This window comes from Lathyrus oleraceus, chromosome 4 (assembly GCF_024323335.1).
Source record: "Lathyrus oleraceus cultivar Zhongwan6 chromosome 4, CAAS_Psat_ZW6_1.0, whole genome shotgun sequence".
NCBI lineage: Eukaryota > Viridiplantae > Streptophyta > Magnoliopsida > Fabales > Fabaceae > Lathyrus > Lathyrus oleraceus.
The window spans coordinates 3236996-3260408 of NC_066582.1; the positions used below are offsets into that span (position 1 = coordinate 3236996).

The following is a 23413-nucleotide window of genomic DNA, read 5'->3' on the forward strand; positions in this document are numbered from 1 at the left end:
TGATAGACTTTTATCAAGTGTACTAAATGTTATCGAAAAAATAAAAACATGTTTGTATCCACAAAGATTGTACTATTTTAACAAGACAAATCACGTGCTATTGAAAGTAAAATTTAGGTGTTTTCAAGGTTTGATTAAATAAAATAAATGTGTAAATAAACCATTGGAAACTTGATCAAATTAAAGGTGAATAGGCCTTGTTTCGAATACCCTTTATGTTACTGTTGATGTTGGTGTCTATTTTCCCTATATTGATTTCTTAGTGATTACGACGATTTAACTTAGTCGTTATACCCAAATACTTGGTGTATAACCCACTTTTAAACTATAACTCCCTAATTCTTTAGGTCGGTTGGATAGTTAAAACAAGAAATATTAGGTGCTTTAAACCTTGGGTCACAATATTTAATTTCTTATCCCTAATCAATTACTAAGTTGAACAGTTAAATTAGATAAGATTTATATATTTATGGTTAAAGATCGGTACGATTCTAAGTTCAATATATGAATTCATCAACACATATAAAGAAATGAATAAGAAATTAACTGAATAACAATACTGAATTATCAAAAGTGTCAATAATATAATACGCAGACATATAAACCAACAAGTTCATACAGGTACATCTAACAAACTTTAATAAATAGAAATTTAGCTACTCATTTTAATAGGAATCATAAATGAAGAAATAAAGAAACAACACATGAATCTTCGGTTAGAATTTGACTTCCGATGACGAAAACATTTGTTCCAGAACCTCAAATTTTGCTTCTCCGTTAAAATTTAGTACCAAACAACCCAACCCCTTTTTCCTTTATGTTTCCCCTTTTTATAGTAGTCAAAACGTGTTAGAAGTTAGGTCACATCACGCCATGATCCGTTTTTCTCTCGTTGCGATGTTATGTGTAACTAATGAATCGAGGTACAAAACCTTTTTATCTCGCTGTGATGAGTCTATTTTTGTCTATATCGTGGCACGATCACGCCAACTATTTTCGAGTGGCTTTTTCTTTTTTCTTTACAAAAATTTTCACCTTTTTTTTCTTCATATTTTTCCTTTGTTTCTTCACTTTTTTACTTTCTTCCCATTTCTTAATAAAACAAAAATATAATCAACTACAAATGACTAAAAACCAATGCAAATGCATATAAAAATTACATGATGAAAGAGTATCATCACAATCCCAAACTTACACGGTTACTTATTCTTAAGGAACTCATTCATAACTGTGATCTTCCGCAGAATTTTGTACTTACCAAACCAATGACAGACACCAATCATAGTTGGGTTATCACTTACATTCCTTACTTCAATCTAGCATAAACCAAAGAGTTTTTCTTCAACTTTCTATATACTCGACCTTCTCTCAATCTCATCATTCACTCTTATTTGAAAAAATATGATAAACACTCATTCACATATAATTGACATCAAACATATGAATTTGCGAGATTTCTAAAAATTTGTCACTTTCTATTTGAAAACAAACATTTGAGGTCTTTCAAAGGTTGTAATGTGCCTTATGTCAGGTTGAGATATTTTTGGCCAGTAGGTTTCATTCCTTGGAGTTAAGTACCTGCTACCTTCTTATTTTCATACCATCCTTACATATTCTTTTTTTTAAGTGACAGGTATTAGAGTTCCGAACTTTTTCTTCTTTTTTTTCTAGAAGCTTTAACTTTGAACATTATAAAGACCTTTTCTAGCTTCTATTCATTCTTTTTATTTTTATTTTTTGTCATCTTTTTTTTTATTCTAAGATTCTAGTACCCCTATCCCAAACTTAAATTGTTTCTCATTCCAAAAGCAACCCCAAACTTAATTTTTTTTGCATTAACTAAAAAAAATCCACCTAACTCCAAGGAGAGGGAGGAAAGATTTCTCTTTCAGGTCAATCGACTAAATATGTGGCTAAGTCACCGAAAGAAATGACTCAGACTCAAAGAGTTTAACAATGGATAAAAATTTGTAAGGGTCGCCTAAGGAAGGTTCTAAGTTATAAACAAATAACTTAACTCAACATGTAATCGAACAGACAGACAACAATTCAGAAATATATAAAATCCTAGTAGATGAACAATCATATAGACACTCATAACAATAAATAAGGTAAATAATGGAATTATTTGACTCAAACCTTACTCGCTGAGGTATATGGTGATTGGGTAATAAGATGTTAGATATTATCCTTCTTCATACTTTGTCAATCCACATTTGGGACTTCTATAATAAATACGCTTTCTCTTTTCTTATGTGTTTCTTTTCCTGTGTCTTTCATTATTTTTTTCATTGGTAAAGTATCCTGCTAAGAACAAAAGAAAATAACAGAAATAAATTCACTCCTTAAATAAATTTCCAATATAGTTCACAAAACGGGAAAGCAAAAAAAGACAAAATGAAAGAAAAATAAATGACACCAATTTGTGGGTTGCCTCCCACATATCGTTCTTTAAGGTCTTTAGCTTGACCATTTGATCCTCTGTTAGGAAGGCTTATATGACACAAAAACACATCATCTTTCTTCTTCCTTATTTGTTAGGAATCACATGCCCTTGAGGTATTGACGATGTTGCTTTCATATCTTTTTCAGCTTGATAGTAGCGAACAAGGAATAAATGGGATCTAATAGTTTATCAATTTCTTCTCTTCCATCTGCCTTGTTGCTAAAATAACGTTTAGGGACATTAATTTATTGGAGATTTTCTTGTTGGATATTTTCATCTAGACAAATTGTTGAATCCAAAACTAGATCATCCCCATTTCGCATTCTTTCTCCTTTCCCATATCTCTATTTAACCTCGAGTTCTTTGATTATTGATTTGATTTTTTCATCTGGTGGCGTGAATTTTTCATCTTCTTATTCTTATTCAACTCTTCCTTCACCGACTACTTCCCATTCCTCTTTGACTTCTCTCTCAACTTCATCATTCTTAGGATTATCCAACATATTCACATTAAAACCTCCACTTAATTAAGTTGCCACTTATTTAGGTAACTGCTCACTTTGAGTTTAAAAATTCTTTATGGAAGCATTAATTTTCATGTTGGATATTTCTTGATTGATCTTTATTGCTTTGAGGCTAAATTGAGTCATCTTCCTAAATTCTTTCATAATCTCTTCTAGAAGGGATGGCTTCCTTGGTGGTAGATCTTCAGGAGCTTCTTGATTAAAATTTAGACATTGATTGTTACTCCATTTAAGATTTGGATGATCATCCTACCATAGATTATAGGTTTTGAAGTAAGGATTTGGCTCTTGATAATCTCTCGCATAATTCCCCTCTTCAACATATCCTTTTGGTACACAATGTCCATTAGTGAAATTCCTGACCAAAATCACATTATTATGGCTTAACTAGATTAACATTTGTTGTAACAGAGAAAGTTGAAAATCAAGGTTCATCATACGTGTTATCGCGGCGGGAAAAATTTGAGATTAAGCTATTGATTAACTTAACTCAGAAAAAGCAAGAGTCACCACCAAACTTTATTGTTTTCAAAGGAAATGTGAAAAAGGTCGAACAAAACCTACAAAAGGTAAAACAAAAGAGAAATCTGGATACGGGGGTTAGTTATGCAAATGGAAGGTATTAACACTCCTCACATCAATGGCACTCCATAAGAACCACTTGTAAATCTGTGTTTATAAAAAGGTTTGGTTTTTTGTTGATTGATTTTAATTTGAAAAGATATGTTGTCGTATTCAAGTGGAAAACTCAGCTTACTACCCACAAGTATGAGGAAATTAACATTAGCATCATCTTGATATGGGAGACTTTTACTTGGACTTTCTCACTAGAACATCTCAACACTCAAGTGGAAAATATCAATCATTTCTCAATATATTATAGAAGTATAGTGGTTTGCATCACTACAAGAATATACTAATATCCAATCTTTTAAAAAAGCTCTTAAAAGAAAGTGCACAAAGGCACAAAAAAGAAGTTTGATGAGGTTTGACTTTTTTAGAAGTTTGAAAAAAAGAGTTTAAATATGCTTAAATATTTTAGCATTTATTGAGAAAAAAGATTTTCTGGATCATTTGACAAAAGTCAAGGTTTGTTAAGAAAAGGTGTGAAGTTTGAAAACAAGAAGTTTTTGAAAGAGGAAGAAATTTTTGAAAATTGAAGAAGTGGGAGGGAGATGAAAAGACTATCCTAAAGCAAAAATAAATGACATGAATATAAGGTCCCATTGTAAGGTAGCCCATGATAAACCCTTTGTATGTGCAAGTGTACTAACCACAAGATGAAGCAAGCAAATGACATTGATCAAAATAAGTATGCATTTCCCTTTGGGTCAAGCCACAAGATGAATAAGCACATGATCACATGAATATCAAAAGATTCAGATGATCAACAAAACCACAAGGCCACAGAGAAACATCCAAGTCTTGCATTGAAGATCAAAGGGTCCAAAGAGATCATAGGGTTTCAAATGAATCAAAGTGTCAAATAATCTCCAAGCAAAGAGAAAGCACTAAGTCCATCATGTCCAAAGTCCAAAATACTCCTCAAGCAAGGGATAGTAACACAAAGTTCGTAAGATCGGATTAAAGTTTTTTGGGTCTTAGCCAGTTTATCATGTTTATGTTCTTTTGCAATAAGAAGACAATAAGAAACATAAAGTGAAATGGCAAGAATATAAATGACATGAATGTAAATGACATAAATGTAAGGAACATAAATGTAAATGTTAGGAGGTTAGATGTGATAAGTTAGTGATCATGAGTCAAGTAATGCATGTGGTAATCATATTAGAGTGTTGATACAAAGTCAAACTCGTAAGGCTTGAAGCACATCTGTTTCAAAACTAAAAGAGGAAAGAAGAGAACATGAGGGAAGATGAAAGCAAGCTCAAGTGTTTGGTTTATGATCAACTATTGATAGAATCTGAGAAATCAGTTAGAATTCTGTTAGAATTTCATATATTGCATTCTATTCAAATGAGATACAATGACTCTACTTATATAGAAAGAATGTTGTAACTGACTATTACAGTTGTCATTATTACAACTGTCACTAACTATTACAGCTCGGCATGCTGTAACTAACTATTACAGTTGTCACTAACTATTACAGTTCAGTACTGTAATAATACAGAATGCTAACTAATACATTACTCTATCATTCCCCCTTAGAAGTGGAGGGTGTGTCAATCAAGCTTTTCTTTTTGAGTACCCTGAGTTTATCACGAAGAGGAAGAAATTTCACTGCAGATAATGGTTTAATTAAATCATTTGCCCCCGGTCCTGAGCAAGAACATGAGCCACAACAAGACTCTTATTGAGCACCTTTTCTCTTACAAAGAAGATATCCAATTCCACATGTTTAGTCGTGTTATGCAGAATAGGATTATGAGCAAGTGTGACTGTACTGAGATTGTCACACATAATCTTTGGAATTTGAAACTCACAGTGTAGTTCTTTAAGAAGGGACTACACCCAAAGTATTTCTACAGCAAGTTGAGCCATACTTATGTATTTTACCTCTGCACTTGACCTGGAAACCAACTGTTGCTTTTTAGACCACTAAGACACAATATTAGGACCAAGGAACACACAAGCCCCCGAAGTAGACCTTCTGTCATCAGGATCTAATGCCCAATCAGCATCACAGAACCCAAGCAAAGACAGAGGTTGCTGAACTGATGCAGGCTGAATGATAAGACCATGATGAAAAGTGCCACTTAGATACCTCAATATCCTCTTTACAGCCTTCCAGTGATCCTCTAATGGATTTGACAGAAACTGGCAGACTTTATTCACAGAAAATGAGATTTTGGGCCTTGTCAATGTAGCATATTGCAAAGCACCAACAACAGATCTAAATAGAGTAGGATCAGACACTACATCAGACCCAACTTTGGAGAGTTTGCTACTAGAAACCATTGGAGTGGGCATTCCATTGGCATTAGACATATTTACTTTGGCTAACAAATCACTTACATATTTGGTTTGCGAGAGAAACAGGGAACCATTTGGCAAGTGAGTGACCTCAATTCCTAAGAAATAGTCTAACACGCCCTACTGTTTAAGAGAGAAGGCAACATTAAGTTTCTTGATCAATGAAGTAATGAAAGTTTCAGAATTCCCAGTGATGATTATATCATCAACATAGACCAAGACCATAATATTGAGACTCCTAGTGTGAAGTAGAAACAAATTGGGGTCACATCTGCTGGCCTAAAACCCATGTTGTAGTAAGGCACTTTTAAGTTTATCAAACCAGACCCTAGGTGCTTGTTTAAGCCCATAGATAGCCTTGTTTAATTTGCACACAAGTGTCTTATCAGAAGCCTAAAACCCAGGAGGTTGCTGCATATAAACTTCCTCCTCAAGAGTACCATTGAGGAAAGCATTATTCACATCAATCTACTGAATTGTCCACATGTGTGTGACTGCAAGAGTAAAAACAATTCTGACTGTAACAGGCTTCACAACTGGTGAGAAAGTTTCAGTAAAGTCACTGCCAGCTTGCTGATGAAACCCTTTCGCCACAAGTCTAGCCTTATATTTATTGATGGATCCATCAGGATTTTCCTTCACTAAAAAAATCCATTTATAACCAATGGGTTTTCTAGAACCAGATGGTGACACCAAAGTCCAGGTCTGATTATTCAAAAGGGCCTGATACTCCTCTTTCATACCCTTAAACCAATTGGGGGAAACCAAGGCTTGACCAACTGAAGTAGGCTCCATGTAACTGAGCAAAAGTGTAGGATTAAGTCTAGGTTGAGTGATACCACTCTTGGCTCTAGTTTGCATGGCATGTACATTTAGGGGATTAATTAAAGATTGTGATGGGTTATGAGGAACTTAAATAGGCCTAGCAATGAATGTAGTGTCAGGGGAGGATGTAGGTGATATAGTACTGGCTTCAGCTAAATCTGAAAGAATATGACCAGGGGAAATATTTGAAATGGAGGAGGGTGTTGTAGGGGAGCTAGATAAGTCAGGAGTCACAAGAGGATTTGGTGGACTGTGAGAAGAACTAGAGTCAGTAGTAGAAATGACAGGAGGTGTAGAAGGAAGAGACAGAGAGGGAGTAGGGTTGATATGATGAAAAGGAAGAGGAGATGATGAAACTACTGGCATAAACCAGGAGGAAGAAATGGGAGAGGAAGATGCAGTGTTGTTGGAAGAAGAAAAGGGAAACAATGTGGAGTAAGGAAATTTAGATTCATGAAAAAGAACATCCTTAGAAATGTATATATGACCATTAGAAGCAAGACATTTATATCCTTTATGAATAGTGGAGTACCCTAGGAAGATGCACTCTTGAGACCTATAGTCAAGTTTATGAGAATTATAGGGACGAAGGAAAGGAAAACATGCGCAACCAAACACTCTAAGACATGTATAATCTGGGTTTTTGTTTAGAAGTTTGGAATAATAAGAGTGGTTATGAAGAGTAAGACTAGGAAGCCTATTAATAAGATAGGCATCTGTAACAAAGGTGTGATCCCATAATTTTAAGGGCGGGCATTGTGGATTGAGCAAGTAATGTTAAACCAGTTTCCACAATGACGATGTTTACGTTCAACAATACCATTTTGATGGTGGGTATGTGGACACGTAAACCTATGAATGATTCCTAACTCAGTGAGATATTTCGTGAAAGGTATGAACTGACCCCCTTCATCACTTTGAACACCTTTAATTTTACAATTAAACTGAAGTTCAACCATGGTTTTGAACTGAATAAACTGGGTGAGAGTGTCAGATTTTAGTCTAAGGGGAAAGATCCAAACAAACGTAGAATGGGCATTAACACAGGTCAGAAAATAGGTGTAGCCACTTGAAGATTGAACAGGAGTTGGACCCCATAAGTCACAGACAACCAATTCAAAAGGATGGTTATACACAGTGGTGGATAATGAGGTAGGAAGCCTGTGAGACTTTCCTAAACAACAGGCAACACACAGTTCAGCTGGTGGTTTTGAAGGAATAGGTATGTGACAGAGTTTTAGCACTTCAGCAAGAGCATGATGGTGAGGGTGTCCTAAACGTGTATGCCATAAAACATACTTATTATGGAATATGGAAGCAGGGGTATTAACATGCTGAGATGATTTAGAAATATTATGAGTGGTAACATTAACATTAGAAATATTATGGCAGGCTGAACCAATTTCATTCATATAGGAATCATTAGTACGGAGAGAAATACAAGTGCACTTAGCATTAGAATGCAGGACATGATTACAAGAGTTGCTGAGATTACAAGTTTCAGAAGATGAAGATACACATGTATTAAGACTAGGAAAATACTTGGACAGTTGTGAAGAAGGGTTGGGAAATTTGTATAAACCATCAGCTCCAACAACACTGCAAAGAAGAATTTTAGACGAAGCCTGCGATTTGACAAGATAAAATTGAGGGTGAAACTCAAAGAAAACATGATTGTCCTGAGCAAATTTACTAACATTGATAAGGTTTTTGGTGATGTGACGCACAAGTAGTAAATTGTGCAGGGTGAGAGATATGTGAGGATAGTTTGGTAATGAAAATTGCATATAGCCTACAAAGTTGATAGATAAACCTTGACCATTTCCCATAAACACTTGCTCAGATCCAAGCAATGAAATAAAGTCAGACAGATTGAAGCATCATGTGTAACATGGTGAGACACGCCTGAATCTGAATACCACAATTGATTGTTGAAATTAGGATCTGAACCAGTGAGAAAAGCTTGAGGTAGAGGAGATCGAGGAGGAGCTGGCCTAGGAGCAGCATAACCAAATAAAGGTTGATACATAGGTCGTGCGGTCATCATGAAAGGATTGAAGAAAGCTTTATGAGGCGAGAACGAAGGAGCATTGGAATTCGAATATCTGTGATAACATTTAGAGGCGTCATGTCCAGATTTGTGACAAATCTGACATTGAGTTTTTCCAAAACGACCTCCTCCACGGCCAAATTTGCCACCGCCATGGCCAAAACGACCACCTCTTGAGTGATAACCATGATTCTCAGCATTTGCAGTGACATGACTAGTTCCAAGAGGAAACGACTCCATAGCAGCACCAGACTGGTCAGTTGTGACATGCGATGATGACAGCGGCGCCTGCGTCAAGTTCACCGACACTGGCTCATTGAGAACAGCTTTTCGATGCTTCTCAAGTCTGGATTCATGCGTAAGGAGACATGATTCAAGCTCATCAAGAGAACCTAGATCCTTTTTACTATTCACTGCTACAACAATTGGATCGTACTCCTCAGGAAGCACATCAAGCACGATTTTGATTAGGTTTCGAAGAGGAACGGGATCTCCAACTAAAATCAACGAGTCACTGATTTCGCGAACACGAACTATAAATTCCTCTATCATAAGCGATCCTTTTGTGAGGCGACGCAATTTGGATCGGAATTGACGCACCTTGGTGGTGAGTAAGTTGTTGAAGTAACGATGAGCTTCAGTCAAGATCTGCCATGAATGCCTACAATCAACGAGCTTCGGAAGTAGGGAGTCGAAAATGGTTTATAGAAGTCAGGTACAGATAAGCGCATCTTGTTGTTCCCGATCAAGATACACATGGTTAGCACCATTTATAACAGAATTTGAACTAGCCGAAAACTGTTGAGGAATCGTCGACACGGTGACAAATTGCTGAAGCTTGTGACCGCGAATGACGCCATCAATTTGTTGCTTCCACTGCTTGAAGTTCTTATCATCAAGCTTAACGTAGATGAGATGTGAAAGCTTAACATGCGAAGATGGAAACACATTATCATTGTGAAACGGAGAAGCCATGGTAGAGTTCTACTGGATCGAAAAAGAAGAAGCTCTCGGTACCATGATAGAATCTGAGAAATCAGTTAGAATTCTGTTAGAATTTCATATATTACATTTTGTTTAAATAAAATACAATGACTCTACTTATATAGAAAGAATGTTGTAACTGACTATTACAGTACAATTGTCACTATTACAGTTGTCACTAACTATTATAGTTGTCACTAACTATTACAGCTCAACACTGTAATAATACAGAATATTAACTAATACATTACTCTATCAACTATCAAACAAGTCAAAAGACCCAAACATATGGCACAATCTAGGGATGATCTATCACTAACTCAAAGTGCCAAAAATATGATCAAATGATCATCTATTAACATTGAATTAGAAAATATTATTCGACCTAAGAGTCCATCTATAGATGAATTAAAACATAAAGGCATTGATCAACCAAGTCAACAACTCAAGCTTAAACATCAAATTGTACAAAAATTAATTTTAAAAAAAAATTAAAATTGATTAAAAAAGGAATGTGAAAATTCAAATCAAACACCAAAACATAAAATAAATGATTGAAAAAATTACATAAAGTCAATAAAAATAAATAATTAGATCTCAAAAGTTGGATCTCAAAAATGTTTGAAAATGATCAAAAATAAAATGAAAAATTAAAATTAAAATTAAAAATAAAACAAAATATTAATGAATGAAAAAATAATTTTAAAAATTATGAAAAATAATGTATGTGATGCAAAACATTTTTAAAGATTTTCTGTAAAAATTTGGATCAAAATGGATTTAAAATAAAAGAGAAATTAATTTGAAAAAGAAATAAAAAAAATAAAATAAAAAGAAATTAGGGCACCAACAATTACTAAGATTTAAAAAAAAACGCTTAAAAGGATATGATTGATTGGATTCAGATGTTTTACACCAAGGCGCGTGAACTAGACTTCATATTCAACTTTTGCTCAATTTCTATAAATCATGAACTCGTGTTTTTAGCAACACCCAAACATGAAATTAACTTCGCAACACATCATCGTTCATATCTCTTTGCATAAAAAGAATTTTCTCAAAAAAACGAAAAACCCTAATTCTTCAAAGTAAAATTATAATACATTATAATTATTTTATAATTATATGTGGCCTACATTTTGAGATCAAACAAATAACCACGAAGATAAATATATAAATATAACTTTAAAAAAACATTCTTAAATTATATTATTTGTAACTTTTTGTGATAATGTATTTTTCTTAATTAAACTTCGCTTTCTTTTTAGTGCTATGTATACTAAATTTAGATTCCTAACAAAAACCATTGACTTACATTGTTTTCTATACTCCTATTAAACATCTCACACAATCTCTCCCCTCTTTGAATATTTTACCTTTAAAGGTACACAATTTAATCCACAATGAATAAGATTATTGTAAAAATGTTAAAAATGTGATAGTGTGGGTATGTGCACTTCAAGGCTAAAAACAATTAATCATGATTATAATCATATTCTACGAAGTTAGTATACAATGGCGAGCCATCCTCTGCTAGGTGAAGTAGGGAAAAACATTCATCACAAAAATGACAAGGGTTTTCGGGTGCCCATTTGTCATCCACTGTGACCTTTGTAGCTCTGAATATTTTGCAAACTCTACATTTTTTAAAAACCATCTTCAGTTGAAATGTGACTATTGGATAAACAGCCTGATTATGTACATCATCGGCATGAATTAACCTCATATCTCGTATTACTAAGGTATGGGTACAGTCACCCTGCACGTAGATAGAAAATGCGCCATGTTAAATATCTACTTTCTAAGAAAACAACTATCAATTTGGCCACACGAAACATCATCTTAGTGAATGCAACCCTATTTCATGGAACCATAAAATTAAACATTGGTTCTACCAAAAATTATGGAACCAAACAAAACGCTAAGAGCAGTACAGAACATGATATTCCATTCCATTCTATCCTTGCTTAAAACATTGCTCAAGTTTTGTCTTTTAACATGAGGGGCATTGTACTCTTGTAAAATAGAATAACCTCGGCCAAACTTCCATTCAATTACCCATAAGATAAGATTCATAAGCAGTGCCCCATTTAAAGCAAAATTAAAAGAACAATGTAAAGGCAACAATAACATCAACAACGGCAAAACAAAAAACTCGGGACAAATAAAAGAAAGTACCTGATGACAATAAAGGTATCCAGCACCAAGTCGAAAGCTTAAGTCACAAAAACGTGTCATGTGCATCTGAAGAGATGCAAAACGAGGCAAGTGTGATACAGATGCTTCCCCGATGACTGCCTTTTGTTTTAGCTGCAGTTTCCCATTTATAATACATTCCCATTTCTTCTGTGCCTCCTCCTTGGAATTTCGGAGCCAATCCAGTATGGGTCTGGTCAAATCAATAGCAGATGGATCCCTCAAATCAGTGTAAAATACATCCTGCAAAGAACTGGTTTTCATCAAATTCGATGAAGAAATGATCATCTTGTCACATGAGGAAGTATAGGTGCATACCTCAATGAGAAAATATAGGTGCATACCTCAATGAGAAAATAACCAGAAGGATCATGTTGTCCAGCTTTTTGCATAATCTGGTCCGTTGAGCAACAGATCTTGTCCCTCAGTACTGTTAAAGTCTGTCCACCAAGAACTAACAACTCTTGGATCTACACAAAAGAAAAAAGAACAGAGGCCCTACATGTTAATTTCGATGGTAGTTATCCAAGATTCATTTTCAAAATCAAAACATTATTTTCATTACGTTGGCATGGCATTGAATACCTTAACACCTTTTCGAACATTATGGTAAATCTCTACAAAGAGAACAACTTCTGGATTCTGCACAGGAATGTGTTCCTGAAGGCCCGCTGTGTTCACCTGCAAAACATTAAAACAGTAGAAAGATAGGGATTATGAACATGAAAAAAGAGGGGAAATGCATACAACTTAAATACTGGTTTGAAACTATCAAATTATCAGTAAGAATAGTTAGAAAAAAATCCTGGAATTCCCATTACCAACTATGCATAAAACCAACCTTAGTAGTCAGCCACATGAGATTTGTGCATGGATACAAAATGAGTAAGTAAAGTGTATCACCAATAGAAGGAACCCTCAAATAATTTCTGATTTGATTTCTATTTTTTAGTGGTCTTAGTCGGTTGTAAACTTCTTTTTGAAATAAAATTCAAATAAAAGTTAATCTAACTGAAATAGGTATGTCAACAAGCAATTTAGAAGGCATAGATTAAAAAAAAGGCTGCAACTTTAATAATTGCTTAGCTTATCTAAACATAGGATACAGAAGTAAAGTGCTTTAAATAGAACATAACAACTTTAAGCAATGAATTTCTGGCAACCTTTCTAGCAGAACTTATGGACCTAAGAGACATCATCCTTTCAGTTCCTACTGATTTGTTGGTAAGTTCATTGATCCTGCAAACAGGACTAAACCAAAAAACAAGAAACCTGAATTAGAACTTACAATCTCACATATAAAATGGAATAATCAGATAAATATTCAAAATACTAACTCAAATGAATGAAGTTTGACTTCTGCCTTGTCTGCTTCCTGCTTCTGTTTGATTTTTACAACCTCCTCCACCTTTTCTATACGATTACTCTGGACATTGATTAAATATAAGAAACATAATCCCCCGAAACTTCCACGGATAAATATGGATATATTTGTTTGATGACACAAATTTAATTTAATAAAGTACAAGCTTTAAGAATCTTTCAATAGCTGAATAAACAAATCAGAGAGCACACATTCATCGCCTTGCCGTCCAATGTGAAGTAGCTTCTAAAAGTTAGCATTATATTATATGACTAACTAATGCTAACAGAAAACTCAGTGAAATTATATGCGACGATAATTAAAGAAATAGTTATCGGGGAGGACATACTTGAAAAAACTAGCTTATACTCATTTGATAATATGAGCTGACAAGATTTAACATTCTAATTGGAACATATGAATAAAACTGAAACCAAATGATTTAGTTTGTGCAAGAAAGATTTAGGTCTTTTCATAAACCAAGACATGCCGTTAAACTTATATTTCAGATAGAACAATTTTCAGGTTCGCATAAATATAATAAAACTCCTTACCTCAGGAGAAACATTTAAGCATCAGATATTAAGAGAGAAGCATAAATGGTTTTAGAGAGTTAACATACATCAAGAATAGGGTTATTTGTTCCACTACTCTTTCTCTTGTAGCGCTTCTTCTGACACCTGCAACCAAATCCAACAAGAATTTCTTTACTCAATCTATTTTAGAGAGAACGACTTTCAGATTCTCATTAATATAATAATAAGCATTTACAGTAATAAACTAAGAACAACTATAGTAAAACTATATATAATTCTCTAACACGCTATAAAAGTTCACAGATAACTATATTCATGACTATAATTCTGATTCATTCTCTATCATGTTCCAGAAACACTACTACGAAACAAGGCAACATTAGAATAACCAGCAGGTAAGAATAGTGAGGAAAAAAACTGACTCTGCATTAGGTTGATTCAATGGTGGTGGATGATTTTCATTGTTGTCTTTATCCTGAAATACTTGTTTGAAAGCCATGTCCATCAAATCATCATCTGTATACACTTTAAGGTCATCAACCCTGTGAATAAAATAGTGAGCATAGAGTAAAAATTGCAGAATACTAGAAGGAAAAAGAGTAGATTACATACGAGAAATCATCATGAGAAGAATCTTGAGGTGGTAACTCAGCTTCTAGAGTGTGAAGTTCAGATTGAAGTGAATCCATAAAAAGAGGAACCCTAGTGACGGAAGCAACCATATTGGAAACGTAAATAGGTCCACCTCTTGCAACTGGAATTGAACATTCGAATTCATCTTCCATTATTGATTATCGATGGAGTGAATTGTGGATCAAAACACCGCTTCACTCCGATTGCACCGACATTGATGATTTTTGTCTATCGAACGGCTCAACTGATGCGGCAGAGATCGTTGGTGTGGATACGGCTGCGGGATCGGGTAGTAGCGGCGGTAAAAGGAAGTGGCGGAGGAAATTGGAGTAGATCGTGGTGGTGAAGTGGGGACGACGGAGCGCCGGCGGCTAGATGGCGGCGATGCTTGCTGTGCGTGGGGTTTGTTTCTTAGATCCTACTTGTTCCTCGTTTAAAAATTCAATAATTTAAATAAATTTTCAAAGTATTTATTAGAAAAAGCATGAGCTACTTATTTTATATTTGTTTATTATTGGATGGATGTTCTTTTAATAGTTACGTACAAAAGAAATAAACAATCCTAAGGCTTTTTTTTATTTTATAAAAATTTTTAACTTATAATTGATATTAATGAGTCATATTTATAATTTATAATTTATAATTTATAAATTAATTAAAATATTTAGGATAATTAACAATTAAATTAATTGATAAATTAAAATAACATAAAAAATATTTAATTTATAATTATTTTATTTAAATTAAAATAAATTATAAAAGATAATGAATTTTAATTAAAATAACAAGAATAAAAATTAAAAGTAAAAATAATTAATTATGTATATAAACTAAAACGTTATTTAAAATGACGCCCGAAAATAAATTATAAAATAGTAAAATAAACTATAAATTATGATGAAAAACATTTATTAAATAGATATTTTTTGTCATATATATTTATAAACTTTAGTTCAAAAAATTGTAGAAGAAAGTTTAACCATAGTATTTTCTAGAAATGTTAATTTATGTCCAAAAATACAAATTAAGAGATAAATAAAATAAAAAAATCTTAAAAATTTTATGTTATATTTAATACAAGTTCATATCATTAATTATATTTTTTTTTAATGTATTTTTTTATTTTTGGATTTTCTAACCCTAAAACACAATTTTCTTATTAATTTTTTTTTACTTTACAAAATCGCACTATTACTCTTTTTTTAAAGATATTAAAATAAAATTGATTCTAAAAAAATATTTTAAAACATAGTTCAAAAAATCTTCTTTTTTATTTTCCACCGTTCACCAAGTTTAAAATTTCTTTATGTTTTGAAACTCATTTGTGTTTATATTAGGATTGTTCAAGATATGGTTTATGAAGAAAATCAAACTAAATCATAGTAAAAACATTCACGAATGAAATCAAACCATAAAACTTAGAACAATAATTATTGATTTAATTTTTGAAACCATAATTATTGATTTAGTATACTGTTTTAACCCGTACCGGATCGTTAGAAGTTATTTTTTCCCAAACCAAACTGTTAAACTATTTTTTAAAAATAAAATGGTTCCTAAAGATAGATAGAGTGAGCTAGCAAATAAGGAACTAAACAACCAATGACAAATCAAAATTTTGTCATTCAAATCTACATTATCTGATCTGATTAGCCCAAATTCATTTTGTTACATAAACCCTAAATCTTGTGAGCAAGTTAAGGTTGAGATTTCTAGTATTTATAGAGAAAAAAAATCATTCTTAATACTTTTTTTTGTCCTTGTCTTTGATCTGTGAATTTATGTTGGTCGAAATTACAATCTTTTTAGTGATAGTATTATATAGTCTATATTTAGCAATTCCTAAAATGAGTCAGTCACATTCATAGTCAACAATCATAGCAGTGAAAACAAAGCCAACCAGAAACCAATATTCGTCAATTCCTAAAATAAAACTAAAATCTACTACTACACTAGCCACAACCTACACACAAATTTGATATTGTTAACAATTAGATCTACCATTTGATGATTATGATATGATACAAAAGAGGTCAAGTTGACTTGTTTCTTCGATGGATTGACCCCTTTAGAAGGCAAAGCCGCAGGCGTCTACTGAGAGCCTCCAGCTTCTCAAATCTGTCACTCTTCGGTTTCTTCCCAACCGTTTCGCTTTTATTCTTCTTCTTTTTATTCTTCTTGTGCGTCTTTTCATCTTCTTTTGGATCAGATGACTTCTCTTTCATGTTTCGTAAAGGTGTCGCAAACACCTTCACCGTATTCTGACATGACAAATAATTTACTGTCACTTCGAGAATCATTTTCAATATACATCTATCTGCTGCTAGTAATGAATAAAGCCTAGAGAGAGACCTGAGAGTGTTTATCATCAGCACTTAAATCTGGAAAAGATTCTTGATCACTGCCTCCTAAAGAAGAACATCTTCCCCAGCTTTCTCTAGTTGAGCTTGTATATGAGCAACAATCTTCAATCTGCCCATTTAGCTTACCCTATAAAGTCATTCATGGTATAGTTCAAGTAAACGAAAATTCCCGAACCATTTATTAATTTCAGAGACGGTTATATAAAGATGACCTGCACATTTGCGGCTTCATCGTGGCCAATTCCATCATTTTTATCTGTAGTGTCATCTTCAAACAAAGGCTCCTGCGTTACAAGCAATGGATAAACTAAACAGAACAAGGTGTTTTGAAGAAAATAATGGAGATAGAACCCTACTGCATCAGCCAGTGGAGCTGCTTCTGAAAGAAGTTCCGTAACTGATTTTGTTGCAGATATTGTTGGAAATGCAGAAGATGAACTTGCAGCATCAGTAGTTGCAGACCGCAGACTAGAGAGAATCTCGTATAATACGCTCTAACATGAAAAGAAAAAAAAACAAATCAGTTTCTGTAGTATCATTTATATTTCAAGACAATGAAATATAAATGCTAAATACCTCATCCACACCGGAACCGAGTTTCAAATCACCCAAATCATAATATTTCTCGAGCTTTTCAGCAATGGAAACTTGAGGAGGGCGGAGGACATTGTAGAAGAAAATGGAAACTGAATCGTAAAAGAATTGTGGTCGAGAGGAGTTGTGGTCACCATCAAATTTTATGATATTTTTATCACCCTACAAATTCATAACCAGAAGTTAGATATTTTGGCTATCAGAGAGAGAGAGAAAATGCAAACTGGTTTTAGAAAGTATCAAGCTCAAATATTTTGTAAAATTATTACCGCGTACGACTCAGAGATGAGATCAGAGTGGTGTGGCTGAATGAATTTGTCATCACTTGCATGTCCAAATAAAACAGGAATGAATGTCTTCGGTGCAACCTGTAGGCTTTAAAAGCATTAGTTTAAGATAAAAATGGACTCGAATGATCAATGAAAGTTAACATAATTACGTTCGTAAAAACAAAATATGATCAATTAATACTTACCAGAACACAGTTCAGTTTCATAATATCAAACTTTGCCTTCTTCTCAATAACCCGGCGCATGTATTGTACAGCCATTTTTACCTAATTGGGGAAAAAATGCAGCCAAATATCTGACTTAATAAATGTATGGACAAAATCATGCAAACTAGGCAATATCCCCTAAGATGCATAACTATTAAATCCCCAATTTTCATGTTAAACAATTTCTTAATAAAAAGACGAACCGCAATTATAACAAGAAAACCTAGATCCAAAATAAAATCTTAATCAAAACTAATTCTAGTCTTCAATCCTAGGGTTTCATGTTACTTTACTTTTCCATCTTAACAAAAAGGAGAGCCTATTGGATTACTAAGTTAAGACTTTTCCATCTTCTCAAGCTCTTCAGTCCTAGAAGCTAGAGCTTATAACAATTTAACCTCTTTAGGTTCCAGCAACTACTTATGAAAAAAGTTTACAAATAACAAGTACAAATAAACAGCATATTAACAAAGATGCGGTTACAACAACAGCAACAATTTTCAAGTCTTTTGCGGTTACAACCATATATAATCCTACTTTTTCCAATACACCACGACTGTTTCAATTGAGCGTTCATAACAAAGGGATTTGGCATCCACACACACAAAGAGGGAGAGAGTGAGGGAGAGGGAGAGAGAAGGAGTACAGTGAACTTTGGAAGTCGAATTTTATAAACATCCACGAGCTCCATCATGAGATTATATAAGTTAGAAAAGGCGCTATCCAATACCATTCCAGCAATTGAAGGGTCTTCAGCTCCATAAAGAAGGCTACACCACATCAAAGCAAAAGAAAATACTCCATTACATTAGAGATTATTTGTTTATAACTACATGCTAACAAAGTTTCAAAAAAGGATCGGTTTTTTTCCCTCTTTATCTTGTTCCAGTACCAAAACCACATGAATTCTTTAAAACTAATATTGAAATTCATTGGAAGATGTAATACCTAGTAACTGCGCCCATTGATCGCCCCCATAAACCTATACGGGATATTTGCTTGTTGCTCCTCAAATACGACACCACAATCTTCAGATCATCTTTCTACCACACAAAAGAATGGTCAAAAAGAGTCTAAAGTTTCTTTCGTATAAAATAGTAACTGTAACATTCAACTTGACAACATTACAATCTTCAAGCCAACCAAGGCTAACATAGTCTCCACGAAACAAGCTTGACCCCGAGAAGACAAGGGTAAAAAATAGTAATATTTTGTTTTAATTAATTAATCAAATGAACACATTCATAAAGTCGTAACTTACTTCATGCCAACCAAGGCTAACATAGTCTCCATCAGATAAACCAGACCCTGAGAAGTCAAGGGTAAAAACAGTAATATTTGATGGAAGAAGAATTACAGCAGCTTCATTCGCATCTGCCCTACATCCACTGCATCATTGAACACATATCACACGGGAACTGCTATGTCATTTCGATAAGTTAATGCTCTAAAAGGAATATTTACGATTATAACTAGAATCAATAGCAGTGAACATAAAAGTAACATATTCATACCTGTTTCCATGGCAATATACAACACAAGGAAGAGAAGTATCTTCAGGAAACGGAGAAGGGAGATAATGACTACACTTCAAGGTATAGCCTCTGGCATTCTTGAGCTGCACAATTAGAAAATAAATAATCTAGCAGTATATAGGAAAACAGTTGGAATCGTGATGTAACTTCTATATATAGACGAGACAATAATTGCAATAACCTATGAAATAAATAGTCCATACTTGCCTCCAAATCCTGCCTTTGGTACGTTCTACCAGCGAGGGAGAATTCCTTTTCCCACAGATACTGATCCGGGTTATAGTCCGCCCTATGAATGTCACAAAGTACTCAATTTGCAAAAATAATAATAACATGATCAAGTGCTTTTTTTCCCTTAATGCTCAACCACTAAGATGACATGGTCATTAAAATCGAATGAGTTTTCTACATGTAAACATGTAAGGGAGCTAAATGCTAGACATAAATTTGTTAGTACCTACCAAACCACCAACCAATGAAACAAAAACTAATAATACCTCGGCGGCCTAATAACGAAATTGATGAATTGCTCAATCATCTTGCTTCTACATGTATCTCATAGCAACGTCGCGTCATGAGATGAGCTTACAATTCCACTGAACAACTAACTCTCTGAAAAGCAAAAACTCAAAATTCTCCAATCTCCACCATCTTCACAACTCAAAGCTTCTTATAAAACCCCAATTCAAAAACAAGACATATATTTAAGAAGCTCAACAGAAACTAAAAGCTATCAATATCCAATTCCTGTGAAAAACAACATGAATTAGTGGAATCCAATACCAGTGAGTAGTAAAAAAAAAATTCAAATTCACAACAAAGCTGGTCCCAAATCCTAATTAATAATCTAAAAGAATACCCAAAAATCCAAAAGCACTTCCAGATCCAAATGCCCTTAAAAGTACTTAAAAGATAAGGAAAAACAAAGGCAAAAAGTACTGTTTAAACCCTTTCTAGTTGCAGTACTATAACTGGAGCAAGCAAGCAACTTTATCAAATGTCAACAACAAAAGTAAAAAAAAAAAAACTTGTGTCATTGGGTATACGTGAATTGTTCCAAATGTACAAGAAGGAGAAAATGCAATAAGATCCGAAATGAAAAGTAGAAGATTGATGGATTTTCGGTATAATTTAGGGAAGGAAAAACAATGAAGAAGGTGGAATTGGTGGAAAAGGAAAGAACTTTACCGAAATGAAAAGGTGGGTCTCTCTGGAAATAAAGATAAGCAGCGAAGCTGAGAAGTGTGGTTGTTGCAGAGAGAGAATGAAATGAAAAGAAGAAGGTTAATGTTGTTTGTTATTATGTGATTCTTTTTCAGTACAGAGAGATTGACAGGTAGAAGAATTGAATTCAACAAAAGAAAGAAAGGGAAAATGGATTATTTTGTATGAAGTGAAGTTAAGGTGAAAAGCAGAACAAAACAGCTGAGCCAGCTGTGTTTTTATTTTCTATTCAATTTTACTTTTGACTAATTTATTGGCTTAATGTTTTCTTTTTAAAATATTGATTGGCTGTTATGTTAAGTATTTCAATTTTCTATGTTCAAGCACAGTTTCCTATACTAATTTTAGACTACTAAGTCAACTAATTAAGTATGTTGATATGTGGTTAAATTGAATTATAAAATATAATATTCTTATAAATATTTATTTATTTTGTATACAAATAGCATGGACAAAGTTGGATAGGACGGGTTTGAATCTAAAAGTGACATTCGACTCAAATTACGGTTAAATAAATTAGATTTATTTTTATTTATTTTTTAAATCGATTTTGATGTGTTGGGTTAGCACGGATTATGGATTATTTTGGTCGGTTTGTTTGGGTTATTAACCTTATCGGATTTTAGATTCAATGACATTTGATTTTGGCGAAATATATGTTCTTCTTACATTGAATTCCAAAATTTCAATGTAAAAGTGACATTATTTATTTTATGGTTTTGTGTTCCGTAAATGCTTTTGGTTTTGGTGAGTACGGAGAACTTGATGAAGGTGCTTTTGGTATTGGTGAGTACGGAGAACTTGATGAAGGTGAGAAAAACACAAGGATGGGGATTGAATTGTGTTCTCTTTAACAAACTTTTTCTCCTTCTATTTTTGATTGATCTTAATTAGATTCTAAACACTCAGTTTAGAGTCTGAATCAGAGTCACTGATAGTCTGAACTCTTAAATATCTTTATCAGATTCTGCAATATAATATGACTCATAGGTAAATAAATGATAGCAGCGGAATATAGTTCAAAAGAAAGTTAAGTAAAGCAAGATACACAAGCAGTTATCATGGTTCCTCTCACAACTTGAGAGTAGTCCAATCCTCTTGCACTTCCAAAGGATTTTCATTATAACCAGATTACAAATGCTCAAGAACTTGGAAAGAGACTTTCAATGCTCAAACCCACAAGTAAGAGACTTCAATGCACAAGCACATAAGCAAGAGACTTTCAATGCTCAAACCCTCAAGTAAGAGACTTATGTGCTCAAACATAAAAGCAAGAGACTTCAAATGCTCTAGCAATAAAACAAAAGACTTTTGACTCTATACCAGACTATTAAGAGATTTAGGTAACTGTAAGACCCCAATTTTGACCCTAAGACCCCTCATGCTATCTCATCATATGCATTGGCCTTTGCCTTGGGATCACACCTTGGCACCCTCCTTACCCCCCATTCATTGGATTTGCATTGGGAGAGATCGCAAAGAACATTTGATTGTATCATGCTTTGTTTTTCAATATTTACTAACCAAAATACCAAAAATATGTCTATGTATAGCTTTATTCTTTTTGTAGATAATATGTGCATCCACCAATACCTCATCAAGCTCGTATCTAAGGTTTGAGACCCTCAATGCAAGGAGACCAATCAATAGATGGTTCACATTGATTCTAGACATCATATATGGATCCCCATGTTCTTTACTTATCATTTTAATCAAGAATTTGAAGCTTGTTTGCCTTGGAAGCCCTATTCATCTGGGTATCTTGTGTGACTTCCTCAACAAGTTTCTTCAACATTTGATCAAATATATAAAGGTATACTTTATTATACATCATAGTATGCCTATATGATCCTCCATGAGTCCAAGAGATCAAGAGAACTTCAAATGTGCAAGTTGGTTCATGGTGGTTGACCAGAGAAAGGCAACTAGTCAAAACTGGGGTTCCCTAGACCCTATCTCCTACAATCTTTATCATATGAAAATTATTCCAAGAGAAACATTACTCCTTATGACATTCCAAACAACTTTCATGTTGAGGTCAAGAGCTAGTTTTTCTTGGAAAGTCATTTTTTATGGTGAAAGATTATAGTTCATTTTGTCTGAATCCTAGTTAGGAGGTCAACTTCTAAGGATCATATCTTGCTCAATTTTTATGAGATGAAGGCTATATAACTTCCATGATCAATTTCAAGATTTCCTATCCAACTTTTATTCTTTGCGAAACTTCAAATTCTACTTGCAAGGTTATGTGCCAAGAGGAAACATTATAGGTCATTTTGGGCCATTACCATTGAACAAGAGATTTTACTCAACTTCTAAAATGTATAACTCCTTCATGAAAAATCCAAATAAGGTCAAATTTGTAACCAAATTTAATAGGCTTCAAAGATATACAACATTGATGAAGGAACGTTTTCCATTTGAAGCACATAGAAAAAGTTATTCAAGGTGGAAGAAGTGAACATTTGACTTGGTACTTAGAAAATTTTCAAATATGTTTGATTTTACAAACTTCAACCTCAAAATTCATCATTATACAAGCTTCAAATGGAAAAGTGTTCGACATGAAAGTTGTTCCCCTTGATCTCACCTTTCCCAAAAGTCCAAAATCACTTTATTTGACCAAGGATTGAATGACTTGCGCATGGATTTCCTTCAAGGTTCCATTTGGATGAATCTCATTAGCATTTCCCAAATCCAATTGCAT

General features: G+C 33.7%; 4 protein-coding genes across 5 annotated transcripts; all 4 read right to left on the reverse strand.

The window, feature by feature from the left end:
* Positions 1-5532: 5532 nt before the first annotated feature.
* Positions 5533-5922, reverse strand: LOC127135062 (uncharacterized mitochondrial protein AtMg00810). The gene has a single exon (XM_051061879.1). It carries the CDS (start codon positions 5920-5922, stop codon positions 5533-5535), a length of 390 nt encoding a protein of 129 aa, XP_050917836.1.
* Positions 5923-6375: 453 nt separating this feature from the next.
* LOC127135063 (uncharacterized mitochondrial protein AtMg00820-like) lies at positions 6376-6768 on the reverse strand. Its single transcript, XM_051061880.1, has one exon. The coding sequence runs from the start codon at positions 6766-6768 to the stop codon at positions 6376-6378; it is 393 nt and encodes a 130-aa protein (XP_050917837.1).
* A 4273-nt stretch (positions 6769-11041) lies between these two features.
* Positions 11042-14952, reverse strand: LOC127138268 (snRNA-activating protein complex subunit). 2 transcript variants are annotated; one of them, XM_051064678.1, is made up of 9 exons: positions 14474-14952; positions 14284-14377; positions 13948-14005; positions 13300-13388; positions 13126-13213; positions 12548-12643; positions 12307-12432; positions 11945-12205; positions 11042-11525 (listed from the first exon to the last, which is right to left on the reverse strand). In XM_051064678.1, the coding sequence occupies exons 1-9, from the start codon at positions 14484-14486 to the stop codon at positions 11241-11243; spliced, it is 1110 nt and encodes a 369-aa protein (XP_050920635.1). In that variant the 5' UTR covers positions 14487-14952; the 3' UTR covers positions 11042-11240. The 2 variants fall into 2 exon arrangements, with proteins under 2 accessions (XP_050920635.1, XP_050920634.1); XM_051064677.1 differs by having other exon boundaries at positions 14284-14403; positions 14474-14951.
* Positions 14953-16333: 1381 nt separating this feature from the next.
* LOC127138269 (uncharacterized) lies at positions 16334-20937 on the reverse strand. Its single transcript, XM_051064679.1, has 14 exons — positions 20671-20937; positions 19980-20229; positions 19690-19771; positions 19462-19565; positions 19209-19335; positions 18896-18990; positions 18594-18717; positions 17927-18007; positions 17721-17819; positions 17434-17613; positions 17214-17351; positions 17070-17141; positions 16847-16984; positions 16334-16755 (listed from the first exon to the last, which is right to left on the reverse strand). The coding sequence occupies exons 2-14, from the start codon at positions 20018-20020 to the stop codon at positions 16528-16530; spliced, it is 1509 nt and encodes a 502-aa protein (XP_050920636.1). The 5' UTR covers positions 20021-20229; positions 20671-20937; the 3' UTR covers positions 16334-16527.
* Between the last annotated feature and the right edge of the window lie 2476 nt (positions 20938-23413).

Coding starts and splice junctions, on each gene's coding strand:
- LOC127135062 (XM_051061879.1), bottom strand. CDS start 5,922: ATGTCTAATGCCAATGGAATGCCCACTCCAATGGTTTCTAGTAGCAAA.
- LOC127138268 (XM_051064677.1), bottom strand. CDS start 14,646: ATGGAAGATGAATTCGAATGTTCAATTCCAGTTGCAAGAGGTGGACCT. Junction 12,433..12,547: donor ATGTTCGAAAAGGTGTTAAG/GTATTCAATGCC, acceptor TCTTTTGTGTAG/ATCCAAGAGTTGTTAGTTCT. Junction 12,206..12,306: donor CTGGTTATTTTCTCATTGAG/GTATGCACCTAT, acceptor AGTTCTTTGCAG/GATGTATTTTACACTGATTT.
- LOC127138269 (XM_051064679.1), bottom strand. CDS start 20,020: ATGATTGAGCAATTCATCAATTTCGTTATTAGGCCGCCGAG. Junction 18,008..18,593: donor TTCGACTTCCAAAGTTCACT/GTACTCCTTCTC, acceptor TTCCCCAATTAG/GTAAAAATGGCTGTACAATA. Junction 17,352..17,433: donor TCGGTTCCGGTGTGGATGAG/GTATTTAGCATT, acceptor TTTTCATGTTAG/AGCGTATTATACGAGATTCT.
- LOC127135063 (XM_051061880.1), bottom strand. CDS start 6,768: ATGCAAACTAGAGCCAAGAGTGGTATCACTCAACCTAGACTTAATCCT.